The 25,358-nt window shown below is 37.8% G+C and overlaps 1 protein-coding gene and 1 long non-coding RNA gene across 2 annotated transcripts; both read right to left on the bottom strand.

The window, feature by feature from the left end:
- Nucleotides 1-14,992: 14,992 nt before the first annotated feature.
- LOC140875574 (uncharacterized) lies at nucleotides 14,993-17,534 on the bottom strand. The gene is made up of 2 exons (XR_012148509.1): nucleotides 17,344-17,534; nucleotides 14,993-15,390 (listed from the first exon to the last, which is right to left on the bottom strand). It is a non-coding gene; the product is annotated as an uncharacterized lncRNA (long non-coding RNA).
- A 6,287-nt stretch (nucleotides 17,535-23,821) lies between these two features.
- LOC140874275 (probable calcium-binding protein CML46) lies at nucleotides 23,822-24,385 on the bottom strand. Its single transcript, XM_073277549.1, has one exon. The coding sequence runs from the start codon at nucleotides 24,383-24,385 to the stop codon at nucleotides 23,822-23,824; it is 564 nt and encodes a 187-aa protein (XP_073133650.1).
- Between the last annotated feature and the right edge of the window lie 973 nt (nucleotides 24,386-25,358).

Here is a 25,358-nt window from a genome sequence, read left to right as displayed (position 1 = left end):
GCAGGGATAACTGGCGGTGTGTTTCTGTTTATCACTCGACGAGGACCCATCTGAATAACAAAGGTTAGGGCACAAGATATTTCAATCGCTACAACCGGTGCCCCTCTACAACCACTCAGAAAAACCGGATACCCGTCGATAACATAAGCAGTTATATCTTAAGTAGATCATGCTTTATAAAAGTAAATCACATAACCATGTAATTCAAATAATTCTCAATAATAAAGCATGCTCGCATGGAATTAAGTATACAGTTAAATAATTCAAACACATGCGAGGAGCCAATACACACAGACTCGATCTACCCCGCTCACTCTAGTTCAACCAAGAATCTTATGCTCTGATACCACTTAATGTGAGACCTCGTTTCTAAACCACTATTCTCGGAGTAAACAATAATTAAACATACAAGAAACCAAGAATCGAAGCGATCACAATAATTTTTTTTTTTAAGGAAAACGACCGCGCGCCCGCGCCGAAGCCAGTGCGCCCGCGCCCTCGCCTCGCCAAAACCAACGCGCCCGCGCTCTCAGAAGGCACGCCCGCGCCCTTACTTCGCCAAAAAGCCGCGCGCCCGCACCGTCCTCTCGCCCAGAAATCCAAGGCACCGAAAATAAATCCAACCAAACCTAAACACTTGCATTTAAAGTATCTGAAGAGCCAATAACAATACAAGAAAAGTTTAGGGAAGAAAAACATCCAATTCGATAGTACCTATATCGATTCTTGCTTACAATACAAAATGAGAAGTTCGAATGACAAAACATGTTCGCAAAACATAAACTAGATTGACATGCTGATTCGACTTCTAAACAAGTCTCACTTCTATCTCTTGCTCTTGACGTTAACCAGGTCTACTCTGACTCGGTCCTGCCCCACCTGTTGCCAAGTACACATACAAACAAAGACAACAGCCGGATAATCCGGTGAGAATACAATCCCCAGTAAAAGAGACAAACATGCATATCAAATAATATATCAAAACATGATACATATATACAAGACAAGCAATTCCAAAAATCATCTCAAAACTTAATTCAATTGCATAATGCAATGCATGTCTTTAAATGTGGGATTATCAAGTCCGGATAATCAAGAAATTGCTGCTTTTGCTTTTGGGGATCCCAAGGATGAGATCACGTAAACAACTCACCGACTCTCCCGATCGAGGTGGTGCTACGTATCTCCATCCTCTAGACTTTGGTGCGACTATAAGGAGTATGCTAGCACTAGGTGAAACGGCTACACCCAGGCCACTCGCAATATAGCCCCCAAAACGTTTAACATAAAAGGGCCGTCCTGCCCGATAAAATCAAGGATTCTTAGCTCAAGATGAATGCAATGCAAACATAACTCAATCAACTAAATTCGAGTAAAAGCAAATAACATGAAAGTATGTGATTCCTCGGAACACTCGAATCAAGTTGGATTCGAGTCACACGTTCCATTCCAGTCTAAGTCATCTTATACCTCTTTCAAACGTCGATGCTCCAACCTGGAAACAACAACAATTCCTCAATCAAGATTCAATCAAACTTCCTCAATTGATAATAAGAAATCGATACTATACCGGCTACAATCTTCAAAGCGATACAACTCTTGAAATCTCGCAACTCAACGACCTTCAAACGAATCTGTCAAAAGAGGTAATAAAGGCTCGAGATCAAAATACAACTCAATCGAATACTTGGCTCAAACACTACAAACCGATTGACAATCCAAAACTCAAACCGGCAGCATAACGGCTGTATTCTGATCAAACCGGAAACGCAGACATCATAATATCAATCCAAACAACTCTTATCAATCAGCATTCAACCATAACAATCCAATTCCAACAAATCATAAAAACTCAACATTTCGAAAATTCCTTCAAAAATCATAACAAATCCGAATGACGCTCTATTTCGAAACCGACAGATAATAAACGATCAGAACTCTGCCAAGAACAACATACTAGCAACTCAATCGATTCTAACGACATCCCAAAAATGAAACGTATCTGATCGGAGAAATACTTACGGTAAAACGAAGCTCTCGCAGCCGTGATCGCTAATCTGCCTTCAGAAATAAATTCCAATGGACGGATCGAGCTCGGGGAGAAATCTGGAAGCTTGAACTCACGTTGGGGAGTCTTCAATGGGGGAGGAGGCGTGTAGGGAAGAAGGTGAAGTGAAGAGGAAGGCCAAAACTTGCTTAAATATCTAATTAAGTCCAAAATTGCATTTTAGTCCCTGAAAAATTCGAAATTTGCAAAAAGGACCCTGATCAAAATCAAGTCGGCTCTTGAACTCTGGAATCTTTGATTATCTCAAATAAAGTCAATTAAGATAAAATTGGGGCGTTACAATAGTACCCATAGCTCGAAGATTGCGTTCTTTGTAGTTTTTCATTTCAGTGACGCATCTGCCGAGTTCAGAAGACAAACTGTTAAGATGAGACATAATCGTTGATCTTGTGTTGTCAATGCTAGCGTCCTGTCCTTGTATGTGATTGCTGAGTTGCTGTGTGGTCACGCGAAGATCTTTTACGATGCGTTCCAAAGCATAATTCGCTGGTTCGGAGTCAGGAACTGAAGTTGAAGCAAGTGTGGCAGTTTGATCTTTTGGAGGCGAGACTTTGGTGGTCTCGATCGATGAACGGACATCAATTCCAATCACCTGATCTGTTTGGTGTATTGGACTGGAGGGATGCAAGCCGTCAGTCGTCGGTTGAGGCGAGTCTTCAGAATGGATCTCTAAAAAAGGAGATATTGGTTGTTCATCATCAAAAATTGATTGCATAACATCTGAGACTGATGTGAGTGGGATCTCAGGAAGATTTTCACCAGCAACTGTTGTGATTGGGTCAATCAGTTGAGGGTATGTGATGAGATCAACACTTGATGTAGGTTCAGCGGCTGATGAGGAAACAAACGAAAAGTATGCCAAGGGACATTCGTCTTGTGCCGCAATAAATTCCTGTTCCTCTGCTGAGAATACGAAGTCAGATGCTTCCGAGTTATCATGAGAATCTAGAAGAGGGATCATAGCCTGAACTTCGTTGTTATACGCATGTATGTATTCATCATCCGGTAGTGGGATGGAATATTTGAGCCGATATTCTCTTAAAAAGGTGTCAGTGACATCAACTGACTGCTTAAGACGTAAGATGACTTCAGTGTCATCTTTGACAGTTTTGCTCATTGGCTGATAGTGCTCTTCTCTTTTGGCAAGAATATATCGGGCGAGGCTATCACGGAGCTGAACGTCCACCAACTTATATTTGTCGAGTGCAGTTTCAAGACTTGATGTGGCAGTGAGAATGAACATCTTGTCTTCTAATTTGGAAAGGTATTCCAGTTTATTCTCAAGCAAGATCTGAGAATATGAAGCATTCAGACGATAGTGCACACATTCATCAAATTCCTGTAGTTTGAACCGCACAGCCCGAATAATGCTAAAAATAATGATAAGAACCTCCATTTTCCCTACCGATTGGGCTTTTTGAAATGGGATGAGAGGTGCTTTTCCTTTGCCCTGAGGGTCGGTTGAAGTTGTGGTCAGTACAGAGAATGAGGGTTCCTGGATAGTGATTCCTTTTGGTGGAGGAATCTGGGTCTTCACCACCAACTCTTGTGTTCTCAATATTTGCTGACTGATGACGGCAGTAATATTAACTGATGAAGTCGGTGAGGGCAGAGAAATGGGTAATGTGGTAACAATGGTGCTGTAAATTGGTTCGAAAGTTATTTGGGGAATTTGGATTGGGTGAGTAGGTAGTGTTTCAGATGTTGATACTTCAGTGGTTGCTGTGGTCAGTTGAGACGTTGAGGTGTGAACTGTAGATAGCAACTTGATCCTCTTTGGTTTCGGGTAAGATGGCTTGGGAGCCATTTTTGCCTTTTGGGATGGAGAGGGGTGGGCGAATACTTGAACTAAGGGAGCATTGCCACTAACCTCATCCTCCAGATCAGAATCCACTTGAATAGGTTGTCTGATCGGTTGAGTACGCTTGACTTGGGGAGCTGCAGTGCTTTTGGCAGTTTGTTGATCTGCCCCAATTTCTCGTTTGATAGTCCTGAGCTGGTCAGAAGTCACCTGATTCTTGTTTAAGAACAGAGGGATTGTGACTGCATTTAACCATTTGGCTGTATGAAGGACTTCATAGTCTGAGGAGTCAACGTCTAGGGCTGCAAGTAAATAACATATCTGTAGTGCAAAACCTTCTGATTGTCCTTTGCATCTAATCATTTCACATAAAATAGAGTAAAGAATCGAAGACCAGTTAAAGTTCAACTGGGAGGCAATGGAGGCCATGTACTGAAGCTTTTCGAGAGTGATCTTGTCGTAGGAACCAGCCTTGGCTAAAAGAGTTTTTGCGACTATGTTAGCCAATAGTCTGTATGCTGGCTTCAAGCTTTGTTTGAGGCCATTGACCTTAATGGGTCAGCCATCAAGTGTGAATTGAGCTGCCCAGTGGGTTGCATTACCATCAGGTAAGTCTGCGCATTTCATCAAACCGGTTGTGGGCAAGTTAAAAGTATCGTCGAAGAAACATTGATTGAAATCGATCTTCCATCCTCTGGTGATACATATGATGCTTCCATGATGTAGTTGGGCGGATTCAAAGAATTCCTTGACCAGACCATAGTTGACCGTTGATCCAGAGCTAAGAAATTTGCGAAGTCCTGAAGCTTCAATCATGTTGAACATGGCTGAAATTTCCGCATTCTGGATGGAATGAATTTCATCGAAATTAATAGCTAGACAAGTCTTTTGGATACACATCCTTGTGTTTTTCTGCAAACAAAATATTTGATCAATAGTTTGTGAAGAATGCAGATGCAAAAAGTGAATATGAGTTCGATTTTCAAGACAAGTTTTTGTGTGAGATGTGTGAAATGATCGGTAAATATGGTGCCACGTCACCTAAAATTTTGAATTTTGAAAAAGAGAGAGAGTGAGAGGTACGCGGTAAATTAAAGTAAGGACGATGAATATAATATAATAAAATATAATATAAGGCGGTTGGATTCGAATTCCAATGATTGTAATCATTCTTGATTGTCTGACATCAGGATATGTGATGTCTTGGACACGCCGTCGGTTTGCAGAGAAATGATTTTATGCGTGATCCTTTCAGTAGACGATTGATATCACCCGATGTTTCACCTTCTCCTTTTTATGCCTATAAATATGAAGTGAATATATCAGTCGTGTAATAATGAGAAATCATTCAATAAATTAGAAAACAATATGCCGGGCCCGGGAGGTGATTTGGCAGTAGAATTCGCCGCTACTCTGACGAGAGTAAGGTCTCGAGAGTACGAAGATGCTGTGTTCTTCCAGGTTGTTGAAGAAATGGAGACGATGGAAGAGCTGCGTCTGTTTCTCTCAACTGGCCATCCTCATGATTCTGAGAGAGACTATGCTACCTTTGTGCAGCAATATGAAGACAAGCTGGGGTCGTCGGACCCGATTTTAGTCTTCAGTCCAGAGGGTCTGTTGCTCCTCTTGATCTACAAAGAGCTAGAAGGGCTGGAGCGCATCCGGTCAGATGATCTTGGCTATGTTCGCTCTCCTACCATGGAGCTTACGTTCTTCATGCTCTCTTGGAGGAGTGAGGTGGAGAAGGAGATCGATAGAGCTCTTGAGGCCTTTAGGGCTCTCATGTAATATGTCCTTCTCTCTTCTTTTGAAATAAACAAATTTATTTTGCGCATTATCTGCTTTTATGAATCAGTAAGCAATAAGCAATAAAGTTATTTCACATCACACATTAAACGAGATATCATCGAGAAAGAAAATAGATATTAATAATGACAAATCACTGTTGCAAATAATAATTATTTTAAGCTTTTAAATAAATGCAAGAGTGCACAAATATCGATAATATAGGCTTATCAACAGTCTGAGCCAGTATCTCTTCCGGATTTTCTCGAAGATAAATCAGTGGGTAACTGTTGGCATTCATGACCTTTGGCCTTCGGTATTCTTCGTCTATAAATACTGTGATGTAAACAAGTAAATAGATCATAGCTTAGTTGAAACAATAAGAAATAACAAACAAAAACAAAAAAAATGGATGAATCCGATTTCGAAAGACGAAAGTCCATCTACAGAATCAGAGTCATGGAAAGAGGCATGAGCGTGTGGCATATGATGGAAGCCATTCGCCGTAAATATCATTCAGGTGTTGTGCCTCTTAGTCCAGGCCTTGCTGCAGGGTTGCTATGGTGCAAGCGTTGCTTGCGAACCCAGAGCACTGGTGTGGTGCTAAGGCCATCTGCTATTCGACTCATGATGCTGTTGGTAGAAAGAGACGAGATGCAGAATATCTATTTTGAGGATGACTTCTGCAATGGTCAAGGCTCGCTCTCTGTCTGGATGATAGAGTGGAGTCGTGAAATGAGAAGCAGAATTTCTGCGGCTCATGATGACTTCAGACTCACTAGGGGTTAGGGTTAAGCACTCCATGTAATGAAAGTATTTTGTGCTTGAAATGAAATAAACGATTATTCCCCCTAAACTCATGCTTGTCTTAATTTAAATCAATTAAACCAAGAATATTGCGAAAATAAGAAAACTTAGCGTCCGGCAATGGCTTGGTGAAAATATCTGCTGCCTGCTGGTCAGTAGGTACGTAGATCATTTGAATCTCCTTTTTGAGTACGTGTTCACGAATGAAATGATGGCGCACATAAATGTGCTTGATTCTGAAATGCATCACTGGATTTTGAGTGATTGAAATAGCACTCGTGTTGTCACAAAATATAGGAGCTTCATTTGACTTGATTCCATAGTCCCTAAGCTGTTGTTGGATCCACAGTATTTGAGCACAGCAACTACCAGCTGCAAGGTATTCTGCTTCAGTAGTAGAGGTGGCAATTGATGTTTTCTTCTTACTGAACCATGAAATAAGTCTATCTCCCAAAAATTGACACGATCCGCTAGTGCTTTTTCTGTCAATCTTGCAACCTGCATAATCTGCATCTTAATAACCAACAAGGTTAAATTCTGAGTCTTTGGAGTACCAAAGACCCACATTTGTAGTGCCTTTAAGATATTTAATAATCCTTTTGGCTGCAATGTAATGCGATTGCTTGGGTGCTGCTTGAAATCTTGCACACAAACATACAGCAAACATAATATCTGGTCTACTGGCCGTAAGATAAAGTAATGAACCGATTAGACCTCGATACATAGTTACCTCAACTGGTGCTCCTGCTTCATTTTTGTCAAGTTTAATAGAAGCACTCATAGGATTAGAAATGGCAGAACAATTCTCCATACCAAACTTCTTGATAAGTTCTTTGGTGTACTTAGTTTGATTTATGAAGATGCCATTGTCCAGCTGCTTCACTTGTAGTCCGAGGAAGAAATTTAATTCTCCCATCATGCTCATTTCAAACTGTTCCTGCATTCATCTTAGAAAATTTCTCGCATAGACAAGGATTAGTTGATCCAAATATAATATCATCTACATATATTTGAACGAGTAAGATGTGATCTCCTTTAACAAACTTAAAAAAAGTCTTATCGACCGTTCCTATAGTAAAGGCATGATCTAATAGGAATTGTGATAACGTATCGTACCATGCACGCGGTGCTTGTTTTAAGCCATAAAGAGCTTTATCAAGCTTAAAAACAAATTAGGAGTTAAAGAGTTGATAAAACCTGATGGTTGTTCAACATATACTTCTTCTTGAAGTAGACCATTGAAAAAAGCTGACTTGACATCCATTTGATATACTTTGAAGTTTTTGTAAGCAGCATATGCAAGGAATATTCTGATAGCCTCAAGCCTTGCTACTGGAGCGAATGATTCGTCAAAGTCAATGCCTTCCTCTTGTCTGAATCCTTGAGCAACCAGTCGGGCTTTATTTCTTACCACTGTCCCATCCTCATTCAATTTGTTGTGAAACACCCATCGGGTGCCTATGATGTTTTGATTTGTCGGTCAAGGGACTAAATTCCACACTTTGTTTCTAGTGAACTGGTTTAGTTCTTCTTGCATTGCTTCAATCCAGCTAGCATCTTGTAATGCTTCATCTATGTGTTTGGGCTCTAGCGATGACCAGATCAGGTGGGTGATTTTTACTCCACCGAAGATTTGGTCCGAGAGGATTTGCGCCTGTTTGAGTGTCTTCCTCATCCCCAATTGCGTTGTAAGGTTCAATAGCACCCTGTTCGATTATCTGTTTGTCATTGATGTGATCTAATCCTCCTTCATTGGGTTGAATAATCTCTTCTGCTTGCTCATCTGTTGTGTCAGGAGGGTCATCACTATCACTTTCATCCTGTAGAACGGTTGATTTCAGCCTGTTGGCTAAATCTTGAATGTTAGTTTGAGACTTTCCTGCACATGCAGTAGTTTCATAAAAAATAACATGAATGGATTCCTCTATAGTCAGTGATCTTTTGTTGAACACTCTGTAAGCTCGGCTGACTGAGGAAAATCCAAAAAATATGCCTTCATCTGCTTTTGCATCAAAAGATGTCAGGCGATGTTGTCCATTATCATGAATATAACAAACACAACCAAATACTTTAAAATATGAGACATCAGGTTTTGTGCCATTCCAGATCTCATATGGTGTTTTGTTGTGTCTCTTGTTAATCATAGATCTATTTTGAGTATAACATGCTGTGTTAATTGCTTTTGCCCAGAGTCTTTGAGATACATTGGAATCAGCAATCATAGTTCTAGCTGCCTCCTTAAGAGTTCGATTTCTTCGTTCAGCAACCCCGTTTTGCTGTGGAGTCCGAGCAGCAGATAACTCATGCTTTATGCCCTGGTCATCTAGATAGGATTCAAGGGTTTTGTTTAAAAACTCAGTGCCTCTATCACTCCTGATCCTGTCTATCCCATCATGTTTCTCATTTTGCATACGTTTGAAAATTTTTATCAGGCGAGTAGCAGTTTGATCTTTGGATGATAAGAATATTACCCAAGTAAACCGAGAGTAATCATCTACGATCACTAAGGTATATCTCATTCCCCCTAAGATCCTGATCGGTATAGGACCAAACAGATCCAAGAATTTGGAAGAAGATGAGCATTCTTTGTTTTTAAAAGTGGCTCTCACCTGTTTGCCTTGCTGACAAGCAGAACAAACTCTATCCTTTTTAAAATCACCTTTGGGCAAGCCAAAAACCAACTCATGTTTACTCAGATGCTTAATGGACTTGAAATTTAAATGTTTGAGCCGTTTATGCCATAACCACTGCTTATCATTCTGAGCAACAAAACAAGTAGGAACTATCGGTTGTTCACTTTGCCAATTCAGCCTATACGTGTTTTGTTCTCTTAGTCCGGTTAACATAATATCGTCGTTGCTAGATTTGATCAAGCAAGAATGTTTAAGAAATTCAACAATATAACCATTGTCACATAGTTGACTGATGCTGATCAGATTATAACATAAGTTATCAACGAGCAATACATCATTAATGATAAAGTTACCATGAGTAATCTAACCCTTACCCACGGTATTACCCTTTGAGTTATCGCCAAAAATAATCTTAGGCCCTTTGTAGTGTATGATATCTGATAATAAATCTTTGTTTCCAGTCATGTGTCTGGAGCATCCGCTGTCAAGATACCACGTTGACCTTTCCATTGCACTATTCTTCTCGACTGATTTTACTGATAGTACCTGAGTGTTTTTAAGGTGAGTCGGTCGAGGTACACGATGTGAATTTGTGTGTGAGCTAGGCTTTACAGTGTACTGTTTGAACTTCTGATCTGTGTTATTCAGTCTATATCGTTCTTGAATAGGCTTACAATTGAAGTGTTGGTTATGTGTCACCCGATGATTCCTGTACTTGAGTTGACTTGGTTCAAACCTTGATTGTTTGAACTTAGTTTGGTTTCCCATTCTTTGTTCATTCAATCTTGGTTTATTCCATGTCTCTTCTTTTCTTGGGATCTTAGGTTTCACATATCCTAGTCCTTCACGCTTACCTTTTTCATAGCGACTTGGCTGTTTAACATCTATATCTGGTTCAACGTGTTCATATATCGTACTAGATCGAACAAATCTCATCACATTGGGATTGTTCCCACTAGAGTACGATTGCGTATTTTCTTTTGAGCCAGTACATTCATTTGATCCATATCCAAGACCGGTTTTATCACCTGCTTGTTTCTGGTTCTCATGTATCTTATCCAAAAAGACAAAAGCCTTATTCCACGCATTGATTATTTTAAGCAACTTTTGATTTTCAAATAAAGTAGCTTGGAATACTCGTTTCATACTATCATTCTCAGTAGCTAACAGATTTAGCTTAGTATTTAGACCATCAAGTTCTTTTTGCTGTAAACAGCTAGATTCCCTTGATTTATCAATGAGACATGATTTTTTTGTTTTTGCTTCCTCGAATGATATAGAAAGCTTCTTATACTCAGTGACAATCTCATTCAGTGCCTGAATGAGTTCCTCTTGTGTAAAGTCAGATGAGTTGAAGTCAAATACCTCAATGTCGTCTTCTTATACTCAGTGACCATCTCATTCGATATGTTCTTCTTCCTTCTTTTCCTTTCTTCTTCTCATAGTGCTAATTTCTTTCTTCATTCTTAGGTTTAGTACAATCTGCAATAAAATGGTCTTGCTTGCCACAGTTAAAGCATGCGGGACCATCCTCTATATGGTCTTGTTTGTAGTAAAGTTTAAACTTTTTATTATTACGCATAAATTTCCCAAACCTTTTGATAAAGAGAGACATAGCTTCTCCACTCATTTGTTCAGCTGTCTTCTTTGTTGTATCCTCGATCGGTTGAGATAGGATTGTTGTCGTTAGTGCCTTGGTGGGGTTTGAAGCTGATGGTTCTTCCTCTGTTCGGATTCCAAGTTCAAACTCATATGCTTTGAGATCTGCAAACAGATCATGAAGCTCTAGCTTGTTCAGATCTTTTGATTCCCTCATGGCTATGGTCTTGACATCCCATTCTCTGGGTAGTGCTCGCATAACCTTCAAAGCAATTTTACGATTAGTGTATATTTTTCCAAGAGCAATTAATTCACAAATAATATTGCTGAATCTTTCGTCAAACTCAGTCATTGTTTCTCCTGGTTTCATCTTGACGTTTTCAAACATCTGTATTGCTACAGTGAGTTTGTTTTATTTGGTTTGGTCGTTCCCTTCGCACAGTTGAGTGAGTTTCTCCCAAATTTCTTTGGCGGTAGATCACGCCTTGATTTTGCTAAACATATTTTTGTCCAGCGTCTTGTACAGTATATCTTTGGCTACGTTATCAAGATTTGCTTTCTTCTTATCCTCAGTAGTCCACTCCATTCTGGGTTTCTCGACCATCTGTGGTTCTCCTCCTGTTATGGCTACAACATTTTTGACTTTGAGAATCTTCATGGGTCCGTCAGCGATAACGTATCACATGTCATCATCTCGAGCAGAAAGATGTGTCTGCATACGAATTTTCCAGTCATCATAATCTTCTTTAGAGAACATAGGAATTTTATTTAAAGAAGTCATGATGAATATCAGTAGCTAAATAGAAAAACCCTCTTTGATACCACTTGTTGGGGATCGATAATGTGTGTAGAGGGGGGGGGGGGGGGGGGAGGTGAATACACAATAATGATAGTCTTTAAAATCTAATGCTATATGGTTGAGTAAATGTTAGTTCACTCGACCGGTTTTCTTTTAGCCTGCTAGAGATATAAGAGCAACTAAGATTAGTGCGGAAATAGCTCTCAATATGCTAGATAATATCCATGAAATGATGCAATGCAATAACGTAAGTAGACGCAGATATGTTTCTTGGATGGTCGGAACTCAATCTCCTACGTCACTCCTTCTTCTACCTTGGAAGGATTCACTAGAAGACTTTGGTTATTAAAACGTCTTGCAATACACGCGATCCAAGTTAGGACTTATCCAATGCCTAATATGGAACTCCTAGATTCATAGTGATAAGATTTAAAGCTCTTATCAAACAGTTTCATTTGGTGATGATGATTGTCTTAGTCTCTCGAGGACTTAAAACTTCTCAAATACTTGTATCGGGTAGCGTTCTTCAAACGATATCTGGAATTGAGCAACCCTTGAAAAGATCTCTTCGAAGATCGGATAAGGCTATTTAAGCTAAGGGTTTTTTTCTTTGAGCGGTCGAGTATTCAAGATAGGTTCGAGAGCTCAGATAGACAGATTCTCAATAAACGTTGTTGTGTCGTCTCTTCTGTCTAGAAAGGCTTTGATATATATAGCATTTGTCTTCAACGTCTTTCTTCTTTGTCCAACGGTAAGATTTCCCTACTGATAAAGTTTTCTGAATATTTCGTACTGGGTGCGCCTTTAATTGTCTATTCAATGTGTCGCTCACATTAAATGCTATTTAAGGCTTTCTCACTTTATCAGATGAATCCTTAAATGCTTCGTCCTTTTTCTTTTCAGTTGTCTTGTCACTTTCTGAGATCTGGGAAACTGTAACTTCGAAATGTAGCGTGTAGCTTTCTGTATTTGAAGTTTGGTAGATATCTCAGTCGGTAGTTATGTCTTTGTTCCGTTTGACATACAACTGTTTTGCATTATTCGTTGGTTGACAAGCTTTAGCTGACGTCGGTAGATATGTCTTTGTTCGGTTGACATACAATTGCTTTGCATGTTTTGGCTGACGTCGGTAGATATGTCTTTGTTTGGTTGACGTAGCTTCTTATGCAAATAAATGGCGGCCGACTAAACAACAAAGTATTGTTTTGTTATCACCAAAAGTCAGGATTCAACAACATTGTTCAACGCAAAACCTAGGTTTGGAGAAAAAAATGGCCCGCCATTTCAGAAGATTAAACCTTATGTTGGAATTTTACAAATGGCTTGCCGAGGCTGGAAAACAAAATATCTCTTGTCGTTGGTGGAGAAGAATCGACATCAGAAGGGAAGAATTGATGCCGGAGGACCTAAACTATCCTTCACCGTAGAGTGAAAATCTAGTAAATGGGTTGGACAGAAGCGTAATAGAGAAACAGGAGAAACAATGGAGGACTTCAATCTACACCAAAAAAACACGGCGACCGGAGGAATAAATGACATGGAGGGGAGATTAGGAGAGAAATGTAGGAAAGAGATTAATCAAAATAAATTTTTAAGCATAAATATACATTAAATGGTAAGGGGGAGTTAGAAATTAAAAAAATTGGCTGTAGGGTTTCCTTAATATTTAATTCTGATTGGGAAACAAATCTGTAAGTTCAAAATAGGGGTTGAGGATTTTAGGCTAATTTTCCCTCTATGGTGGATGACGTCTTGGAGTACATCAAAAGACAAGGAATGCCATCTACATCAGCTTGTTTCAATCTATAGAGAGAAATATCATACTTCATTTCGATAATTGAGTAAGATTTTAATTTATTTTACAAAAAAAATTAGAGTTAATTGGACTATTGTTAATATGTAAAAAGAAATAAGATTGTTTATTACCAAAAACTACCAGCTGCGAGTGTGATTTCATATGTACGACGACATTCATTTATTGCCACTATGAAGTTCTACAACAGTCTTGTTTCTTACAATCGAGTATTACTTGATTATTTACATTTTTTAAATATATATATTTTTTATTTAATCCATTTATTAAATATTTGTAGCCCATAGATGATAGATCAAATGATGTTGAAAAACAAGGCTGAACTACGACCTTCACACTATTTTAGTGGTTGAAACCCCTAAAACAACAATATGTTGAAATGAACAACAATACATAATCATCCAAAATAGTCATGGGATAAATTATGGATGTGGAGGATTTCTCATTTAACCATTTGATAGCATCCATATTTTCCAATATTTTTGGTTTGTTGTGGTTGGCACAACAAAGTAGATCCGCTAACCTGATCAGGTATGAGTTGGTTTTGTCTTATTTATTGAAAATACATATGTTATATATATATGTGTTTGTATATATATATATATATATAGTTTTGCTATGCTGCCCACCTCTCGTGCCCACCTCCATGCCCACCTATGTGGTGGCAATCATCCAATGGATGAGATGAATCACATACAAATGGTTCATCCAATGGATGATTGCCACTTCATAGGTGGGCATAGAGGTGGGCACGGGAGGTGGACAGCATAGCAAAACTCATATATATATATATATATATATGAGTTTTTTTTATGGTGCCCAACAACTATGCCCAACTCCGTGCCCACCATGTATAAGTCAACTCATCAATTGTGCTGGTCAACTCACCTATTGAACATGATAGGCACAGAGTTGGGTATAGTTGTTGGACACCATAAAAAAACTATATATATATATATATATGATTTGGTTCCCCTGCACACCAGTGTGCAGGGGAATATTGTGCGCCAACTTAGCTGGCGCACTTTGTGTTTTATCTTTTCTTTTTAAAATTTTTTTTTTTTAAAACTAAAATTGGACCAAATTTTGGGCCCATGAAGAATCGTTTTTCTTCTTCTCATATGGCCATTTCTAATTTTCAGAAAACCCATTTCCCCTTTTTGTCAAGACGCGATTTGAGATCGGGAGATTTGTGGTGACAGTGATGGCCGCCCGAGGTGATTTGTGGTTGTAGTGACCCAACCCGGATCCACTATCTAATCAGAGTTATAATGAAGCGCATGCAATAATACTAAAGCGTAAGGAGCGGATAATTAATATACAACAAATCCAATCGGCAGAATACAACCGACGATAACACAAGGGTATAAATACCATTATACAACCAAATCGAAGGTTCAGGGTAAACAAATCCCTACCCTCTAAGACCTCACACTCTCGGATTCTCAATCCCGCTGAGAGCCGTCTGGACCGTCCAGCCTCAAACCTGCCCCGCCACAAGGTACACCACAATACCCAAACACAGGGGCGTGAGCGACAACGCTCAAAACGAAACAATGATATATAAACTAATATGCAGCAAACAAATAATTTAAAATCACTGAGTAAAACAGTCTACTCAGGGCGCTATGAACACAATACCGTGCTAAGAGAGCTTGAAACGACCCTGTCTCAACATAAGTAATAATTAAATAAAATGCGGATTTTTCAGAAAATTTTATAAAAATTTCGACATGACCTATTTGTTTATATTACAACCAACCTGTCTCGGACAGCAACCAAAATAAAAATAAAAGAAATTGATACTGACGACACCAGAAACTAGGTCGAGACAAGAACGAGACCCAAGAGAGAGGTTCGACATATCAAATATTCACAAGATTAGAAATCTAATATTTACATGCTCATAAACAATGCTATCGAAACATTACAGATGCATTTGACAACTGAGCAAAATAAATGATCCATAACATAGAAATTCTAATAACTATGCGAAAGACGAGCATAGGTCGGAGGGATGTGCCGTGCCCGCATCGCAGTCCACTCGATAGTCTTGCCTCTCGAGCTCAATGAAATACACCCCACCTGAAAACAATAAGTGTAGTGAGTCTAAAAGACTCAACAAGAATATGGGGGGTGGGGAATAACGAGTACTACGTAAATACAAGCACACACAGATTAAAAATAGCTGATACTAAAAATACCTTTATTTTGTGCCCCTGAACTTAAATAAATGATTTCTGAATAAATGACGTGAATATGAATGAAACATATGCATGACTAAGTCGAACATAATCCATATCTATACATAATCTGTACTGAAACGTCATCATAAATATCTTGAACATAGTCATAAATATTGAACTTAGATCCTTGGATTGTGACTCTGTGATTTCGATCATGATCATGGCTGCAGTGCACTATGCCGCAAGGAAGTCAAGATTTCTTCCAACCCGTCTTGCCCATACTTGGTAAGGGAAGCTAGGATTTCTCCCGGCCCGTCCAAACCCATAAATTTGGTAAGGGAAGCTAGGATTTCTCCCGGACCGTCCAAACCCATAAATTTGTTAAGGGAAGCCAGAACGTCTCCCAGCCCGTCCAAACCCATACTTTTTATAGTCACAATCATCTCACTTTGTTCCTAAAAATATTTTCTTTCATACTTAAATATGGACTTAGCATGCATAAAGAAAATATGTCGTAACTGTAGAAATGATGTAAATGTAAATATTAAGCGATAATCATGCATATGACTCACACAAGGATGATCGGGATGGTGATTTAGGAACTAAACCCAAAGGATGGAGAAATGTAACCCGTAAATTGCACTTACGATAACTATGAGCGGTTTACCCGTAAAATTCACAACTTGCTCAATTCTTATCCAAAAAGGATTCCGCTTGAAACCACGACTCCACGACATTTAAAACTAAGTACGGAAGTCATCCTCGAAATTTATTTCCTAAGCGAGCATTATTCAAAAGAATGAATTCCGGGCAGCAGCCCCTTAGCTTAAAACAAAATTCTGCACCTTAACGTTTAAGAATCTAAAACTCAAACCAAACTTATTCGAATTGATTCCCGCCTGGACCGACATATTCCCAACATCCTAGACCATTTCCGAACCCGAGCCCTTACCCAAAACCCGAGTTTTAAACCCTGTTTCAAAACAATTTCCGGACAGCTCACACACCAACAGAATTCTGTTCACGCCTTGTTTCAAAACTCACTCCAAAAACTTAGCACAATGCCTCCCAAGTCCCAAGCTACTAGACTAGGACCAAGTCCAACCCTTAGACTCATCCCGAGCCCTATGAACTCACCCCAAACACTTCGACTTAGCTCAAAGATGGCAGCCTCTATAGACCTTCAAAACCGAGTCCTAACAACCCCCACAATCAAAGTTCCTTCACTTCCAAATCACCACTTATCTCCAAGCCATTCTAACACTACCATGTGAACTATATTTCAACCATGGTAGTCCCTAAATTCACCACCCCAATAAGCACAACAAAACACCAAGTATTCGAACCATTCCATGATGAAAAAACATCTGGAATTATAATTCGAACCATATGCCATCTAAAAATCTGAAAATCTGAACCAACATGCTAGGCTTATAAAATCTGAAAATTTCGAATGCATAGCATGAAGAAGAAATCTGGAAATTTCGAACACTAGCCATTAGTAAACCTGGAAATTATTCGAACACACAAGCTATGAAGAAAACTGGAATATAATCGACCAACAAGCTAAGAAAAACCAAATCTGAAATTTTCGAAAAATACATGCTATGAAAATCTGGAAATTTCGTACACATAGCATCATTGCAAACACCGTATCAAAGCCATGACTCATTACAGCCCTCAATATTAATCGATATAAGAACATTTCTCAAACACATATAATGAAAACTCTCATGGCCGTATGTCTCAAGAAAACAGGGCACAAGTTTTTGAATAAACGTGAAATGCATAGACATCAATTCAAACACACAATACATACATCTACAAGGTGAGAAAGGAACCACAATCTTGCCTAAGCTAGAAATCGAAATGCAAGAGCCAAATGGGCTAAAACCGAATCGAAGAACATGGGGCTGCTCGAGCTGGAAAAATGGAGGGAGTCACGAGTTGCTACAGCTCGGCCAGCTGGAGGAGGTGCTGCTCCGCCGGACAAAGGAGTTGCTGCGGCGGCCGAAGGCTGGAAATTGAAGGGAAAAACAGAGAATGCCGATGTCGAGAATGAAATGGAGAGAAAATGAAAGGGCTCACGTCTGTTGCTTGAAGAAGGGGAAGAAAAGAAATGGGCCAAGACTTTAGGCTAGGCGTGTCCCTTAATGGGCCATGAACCGGGCTAGGCAAAATTTCTGTATTGGGCCGTGCAACATGGATTTTAAATGGGCAAGAAACATCATGCACAATATATAATAGATAATATTTTAAATGGTACGAATAAATGTGTTAGGTCCAAATTCCTGTAAATTTTCAAGTTTGAAAATCCAAGAATTAAACACTTTAAACATTCTAATGTCACGACAACGAGTAAAATATTTAAATAACAAGCAGAGCGATTTAAAATAATTTAAACAAATTAAACTAACGTTTAAAAGGAATTTAAATAAATACACAAGCGAAAATAAAAATTTTTAAAATGATTTGGACAATTAAAAAAAATTTAAGTAAATAATCTAGGCATTTAAAATAATTTAAAATAACTAGCAACTAAACTTAGATTATTTAAATTTAAAATAAATAAGTTGGACACTCACAAATATTTAAACAAATAAGTTAAATAGTTAAAATCATTTGAAAGAATAAACTAAACAATTAAAATAATTTAAATATGCAAACTTAAACTTTTAAAATATTAAAACAATTAAGTTGCACAATAAAATCATTTTGATAAATAAACTTAAACAATTAAAAACATTAATTAAATAGTTAGTACAATAAAAATCATTTGAATAAATAATAAAATATTTTATTAGCACATAATTCAAATAAAGAATTTAAATCATTTAAACTTAAAAATAATAATCTTAATATTTATTTAATTTAATGCATGCGATTTAGTAAATTGGGTTTTAGGCGTCACATAGCTACTCCGCGGGGTACTCGTGTATTCCCCTATCCACTATAGCGTCTACTCCACCGTCGTGGTCGCTCCTAGTGATAGCAAAACCAGGGGCCGAGTGTCCCCAGACAAGAATCCATAAAGAGTAACTCATCATCGATTGAAACTTGTCATGACTCACATCATACCAGATGCAGTCTACCGTAAAAATATGCATGTGCTAAAGCCGTAAAACATGGTAAAACACGTAGCACATAATCATGCAACATATAAGCATATATATCATGTCGGCTATCTCGGTCAGTACTTACGTACCTCTAATACTGCTGGTCAAACCTAGCTCCGCTGGTCTATAATCCAAGCCTACTAGTCCAGTATACTGCTACTACAATGCAATTACCCATGCATCAATAATTAAGATCTAAAAGTCTTAACTAAACTATTGCATACTCCTAAATATTTTTAGGAAGCCAAAGCTATACCTGCGTTCGTCGTTAGCCCTTGCTGTCGATAGCCTCAAAACTAGACCACAGCTCCGCTATGATGCCTAGATTGCTGTGCCATTTCCGAATTTCCCATAGGACACCTAGATCTCCCTATATCTGAGTTAGAAGGCCTAGGAATTGAGAGAGAAGAGAGGAATTGGTGCACCTCAAATGAACTCTCGGCCCTCATATTTATAGACACGGAACGTTGCATCCGTTCGGGTTCGTTGCGTCAGTTCTGCCTGACGAACGTTGCTTCCGATCCCCATCGTTGCTTCCGATGTCACATCAAGTGCGTAAGCAATGACGTAATATGGCTGACGTCACGGATGACATCAACTGCCAGAACGTTGCTTCCGTTATGGGTCACCCTTCGGAGCATTTCCGATCATTCTGAATCCATTTCTGAAGTCCGTTAATCCAACAAAAACTTCCTTAATCATATATTGGCAAATCAAAACATGATCATATGATTAATTACTCCTTAATCATTAATTATGGATACGGGTCACTACAGTGGTGGTGATGGTTGTCGGACTGGCATGGGTGGTCGGGCTTGGGGCGACAGCTGAGGTGGAGGTCTCGGTGGTGGTGCTGGAGGTGGATTAGGAGGTGGTGGAATTGGTCACGATAGTGGTACTTGGTGGCGGTGATTGCAGCGCCGCGGCGGTGGTTAGGGTTGATCGGGAGTGACGGGTGGGCGGAGATGATGGTGGTTAGGGTTGACCGGGTGGGGTTGGGGAGGTGCTGGTCTCGGTGGTGGTGGTGGGGCTGGTGGAGGTGGATGGTGGTGTTGGTGGAAGATTGGGTGGAGGTGGAGGTGGAGGTGGAGGTGGAGGTGGTGGTCGTGGTGGTACCCGGGGTGACGGTGGGCTGAGTGATGGCGGTGGGGGATTTGAAGAAAGAAATAAGAAAGGAAGAAGACGATTGAATCCTATAAAATTGGGCCCAATTTTTTTTTTAATAAAAAATTAAAAAAAATACAAAAAAAAGTTATGTGGGCGCCAGCTGGGCTGCCAGCTCAGCAGGCGCCCAAGTTTCCCTGCACCCTTAGGGTGCAGGGGAACATTCCTCTCTCTCTCTCTCTCTCTATATATATATATATATATATATATATATATATATATATATATATATATATATATTCATAGATTAAAAATTATAGCTTGAAGATTGTTGATAAGTGCATTTTGTGTGCATTATTTCATGTTATTTTTATGTTTATTTTATGTGCATTCATATTGCTTTTATGTGTTTTAGTTCATGTGTGTGTATTACACTCTCCGGGTTAATTTTGTAAGAAAATGGATTTTTAAATAGTGAATTAAGGAGTAGCCTTGATCGAAAAATCATATTTAATTTTAGAGAGATCCAATTCCGATCTCTACCGTTCAGAATGAAGTAATACCCGATTGTAAAAAAACAAAGCTTTTGTAGAATTTCATAGTGGAAATAACTGGATGTCGTCGTACATATGAAATTACACTCGCAGCTGGTGGTTTTTGATAATAAAAAATCTGATGTATTTTTACCTGTGAACAAGACTTCAATTAACTCTACTTTTTTTTTTATTTTGTAAAATAAATTAAAATCTTACCCAATTATCGAAATGAAGTATGAGATTTCTCTCCTTGAATTGAAAGAAGCTGATGTAGATGTCAGTCCTCGTTTTTTTATGTACTCCAAGACGTCATCCACAATAGAGAGAAAATTAGCCTAAAATCTCCAACCCCTATTTTGAACTTACAGATATGTCCCCCTATCATAATTAAATATTAAGGGAACTCTACTGCCAAATTTTTTAATTTCTAGCCCTCCCTTGCCATTAAATGTATATTTATTCTTAAAAATTCATTTTGATTAATCTCTTTCCTACGTTTCTCTCCTAATCTCCCCTCCATGTCATTTATTCCTTCGGCCGCCGTGTTTTCCCGGTGTAGATTGAAGTCCTCCATTGTTTATTCCGTTTCTCTATTGAAATGGCAGGCTATTTTTTTCTCCAAACCTAGGTTTTACGTTGAACAATGTACAATTGAATCATGTTCGAGACATCATCGTCATCATTCAAAGTCACAAACATTTCATCATGAGGAGCTACATATTGCAAAACACTATTTTTTGATTAATATGCACACTTTGTTGACAGTTCCAAAAATAACTCCATTAAATTAACCTGTCAATCATTACCGATATCATGTACAACTCTCCATTCTATTGATAGCTACCAAGAATCATTTCACTCGAAGAACTTGCTCTCGAATCTATCTATGTTGTGCTTCTACAGTACCTTCAAATTCATACAGTTTGTAGAGCAAAATCATACCCTTTTTAAAGCAAAATATTATATATAATCGAGCTCAAACATGACATTTCACTGCAAAATTAGTTGCTTTCCTCATCTCATCTGTCTTAACGAACACGTGAGGTGGGTGTGGATGAAACTTAGAGACCTCGGGTAGCATACAAACTGAGCTAATCAAAAGACACATCAACATTTGCACACACATAAATATTAAGCTAAAATTTGAAAAATATTGAAAATTTTGAAAATTTCTAGATAAAAATGACATACAAAATACACATCATCATCAATTATCAACAACCAACCTTAAAATAAATATAAATATCTCAACTAAATCTGACAAAATGAATTTTTTTTTCATATTTGCGTTATAACAAATCTTTTTAAAAACCCTCTAATCTACAAAAACCAATCTCAAACGTGCTCAAATATACGAAAATAAGATCATAATATTTTGTTTAAATAACTCCCTCGCCAAAAAAAAAACCGCCGGAGAAAAATACCTTAGTCGTCAGCCCACAATCGCCAATAACAGCGTTGCCCTTCACTGGTCGCCGATCCAAGAATTTTTCGTGTTCTTCTCCTTCGTTTGATCGACATCGGAATCTATTTGAAGAGAAACAGAGACTGCTCTCGGTTTTATGAACATTTAATGAAGTGAAACTAATTATGTTTTAACATAAAATATGAATTTAGGTGCAATGGGGAGCTAGAAGTACAATAATTTGACAGTAGGAAGCTTTTAATATGAAAATATGACATGGGAACTGATTCATTAAAAAAAAAACTTGGGCTAGGGATTTTAGGCTAATTTACCCTCATTTGTGTTTATAATAATATTTTTTTAAAAAAAAAACTAACTAAGCCAAACATCTCCTAACTTTTGCTTTCATTTTTTGTTTCAAACAAAGATTGCCAAGTGCATTTTGTATGAAAAATGCAAAAGCTTTAATTTCATCACAAAATTAATTTGTCAGATTGAGCTTTTGGAGACATCTCTTCTTAAAACACAAGTTAGGAAAACGTTTATTTTGAACTTATTTTAATATTTTGAAATTATTAAGATTGCATTTGGATGAATGTATTTGACTTAAGAAGATATTTGATTGATGGATTTCGGGTTACACTAAAATTGAATGATTTGATTTTAGAGATATTTAAATGATGAATTTGAAATGACAATACCTTATGCTGATACATATCATTTATTTACCATGAAGATAAATTGAAATTGTACCTACATGGCTACACGTATCTATTGGATAATGAAACCCTATTCTTGCTCTGTTTGGTTTGATGTATTATTAATCTATGTATAACTTATCACAATCAATTTTGCTTTATTTTCGTCATATTATTTATTTATTTTTTAATTAATAATTTTACATCAATTAAATCAAATAAATTATAATCTATCCGTCAAATCAAATAATATATTAACTAATTTTTCTTATTTATTTATTTTTAATTTATATTATATTACTTATCCATGGATTACTTATCCTATCAGTCAAACCAAACGGTGAAGAATCCAAAGGTGTCGATAAATTAATGCGGGGTTTATTGATTTTTGAGTAGATTCCACATCTATTATTAAATATCCACTCTTACGGCAGATGTCAAAACGGGCTAGGAGGACGAGTCAGCCCACAACCCGACCGAGTTATGTGTAATTAGACGGTTTGGAGTGGATTGACTTGACGCCCATCGCAATCTTTCATTAGGTGGACATCCACCGGAGCAATTAACTTTGTAGGAGAGTTCGGGTGGATCTCGAAATTCTATGTTTCCTTCAATGCATGATTTGGTTTCTTATTTCTATTACGATTAAATTATGAGTACTTGATTCACAACTCACATATATGGCGTCCAGAAAAAGGAGATCATATCATATTTGGATTATAAGTGTGGTCACTGGTCTAGCCTAGCTAGAGGTGCAGATCTACAAATTGAGTTAGATCTCACAGTCAAAACTATTGAATTTGAGCCGAACTCGAAAACGTTCCAGAACGCGTTTTATGTGATGAATCAAATTTTAGCTCAAATTATTTCTGTTAAACGTTTACAAGCTTTAATATTTTACTAATATATTATGATTATATTTTTAAATAAATGCAGAACATTTATTTTCGAGCAATGGTAGGAACAAAGCAAACATGCTAAAATACTTTGAAAGGATCGAACACAAACTCAATTCAAACTCAAACTCAAAATTTTCAAATATTCAAATTCATATAGACTTCGAGTTCAAATATATTTACACGAACTCTCACACATAATGTGGACATATATATATCAGTACATGCACACGTGTGTGGATGAGTTTTAAAAAATTTAAAATCTCAAGATGGAACGACCCAATATAAATGGGTCCATTTTATAACGCTGTAATACATTTTTCAGTTATTTTATTTCAAATAATATGAAATAGTACTCACGTACTGAATTAAATACATATTGTATATGAACTATGGGAAAAATTCGATCATGTCCTACGAGCCATACTCGAAGGGCATGCAGAATCCATGGTCCAAATGATCGTCGCTGATCGATGTTGATCAGTCTCGTGCATCAACACATGGGACGATGAATCCAACGTACAACACGTAGATACATAATAAGTACGTATCCACGTGCTAGCATCGAATTCATCCTAAGCGTTGGAGAAACATTTCTCCATGAACATGACAAACTCACGAAAATCGATGAGCCCGTCCCCGTTAACATCAAAAACTCGAATCATCCTCTTGCAATCCTCCAAATCACACCCTTGTCTGAATCCCAAAGCACACAAAACTCTCCTCAGATCACCACAATCTATGAAACCATCCTTGTTCGAGTCGAAAACCTCGAAAGTCTCCTTAATTTCCTCGAAGCTGGGCTCTTCTTCATCAAACAACGTCAAGAAATCATCTTCAACATAAAAAGGCTTATTACCATTCTCATTTCCGGGATCCTCCATTGCCCACCCCACTCCTAATCTACTCATCACCAAGTTGATTTCCGATATGTTTATCTTCTCCACCAACTCGGAACATCTGTCACGGTGAATCGGAAGCTCGCCACGGGCTTCCGAAGAATTGGTAATAATTGACAAAAACTTTGGAACACTTTGTAGGAAATAATCGATTCTTGACAAGCAATTCTCGATGTCCAAGCAGATGGCTTTGATCATCCAAAACGCTGAAAATAAAGTAGTGTTCTCCAGATAATCCATTGCTTCAACACAAAAAAAAAACAAAGAATAGAAATTATCAGTATTGATATTCTTCAATCTCCCACCCAACTCTCACGCACACGCACACGTACTAGGTGTTCTTGGGGTGTTTGATCACCTTGAGAAGGTGTTTATATACCAGAGATAATTTTGCCCACTTTCGGCTGGCGTGTAATGAATAATATTTTAGGAAAGTTCATTGGAATATTAATCTGTGGAAGAAAAACATTTAAGGAATATATAAAAAAAATAAAAATGACAGATAATTTATTTATTTTTAATGTGTGCAAGTGTGTATCCTCCCTTTTGAAGCCAAATGTGTGTAGGTGGGCGTGGGTCTAAGAGGGATGTATTAATGTAATAATTGACGGGAGAAAATGAAGAGGAAAATGTTGTGAAATTTCGGGGTTCATTCATTGATAAGGAACCAATGTGTAATTTCCAAGAATGTGATATACCTTGAATATCCCAAGTTGAATTGCAAATTAGTTTTTAAATGAATTTCTTTCTCATGCTAGGAATTGACGAATTGTATCTATTTTTTTTTTGGCCACCTAATAAGAAAGTGCACGTTGTTTGATGCAAAAGATGTGACTCAACATCTTTGCATCCTTTTAATCTTCGCGTTTAATTGACTCTATTTTTTAAAAAATAATAATTAGAGTTTAAAATAGTTGTGTTATACGTGTTTTCCAAATTATATTATAAAAATTTAATTCAATTTCGACCTAAAAGGATATAATATAAAATTTTTAGTTTATATTGTTATAAAGGTTAATTACTTACGATGTTAATGTGGAATATCAAGATTATTGAAAACCTCTCGTGACCAATATTAACCCTCATTTAGTTCAATTCTAAAGGCACACATACCCTAAAAACATGTACGTATAAGGATGCATGTATGCATATGCTCAAATTTTAAAAATATAAAGATATGTATGTATAGTGACCCATCTGAATCACCTACTAA

Source organism: Henckelia pumila, chromosome 1 (genome assembly GCF_033568475.1).
Source record: "Henckelia pumila isolate YLH828 chromosome 1, ASM3356847v2, whole genome shotgun sequence".
NCBI lineage: Eukaryota > Viridiplantae > Streptophyta > Magnoliopsida > Lamiales > Gesneriaceae > Henckelia > Henckelia pumila.
Note: the sequence above shows the minus strand (reverse complement) of the source record. Positions and strands in the feature narration are given on the sequence as shown.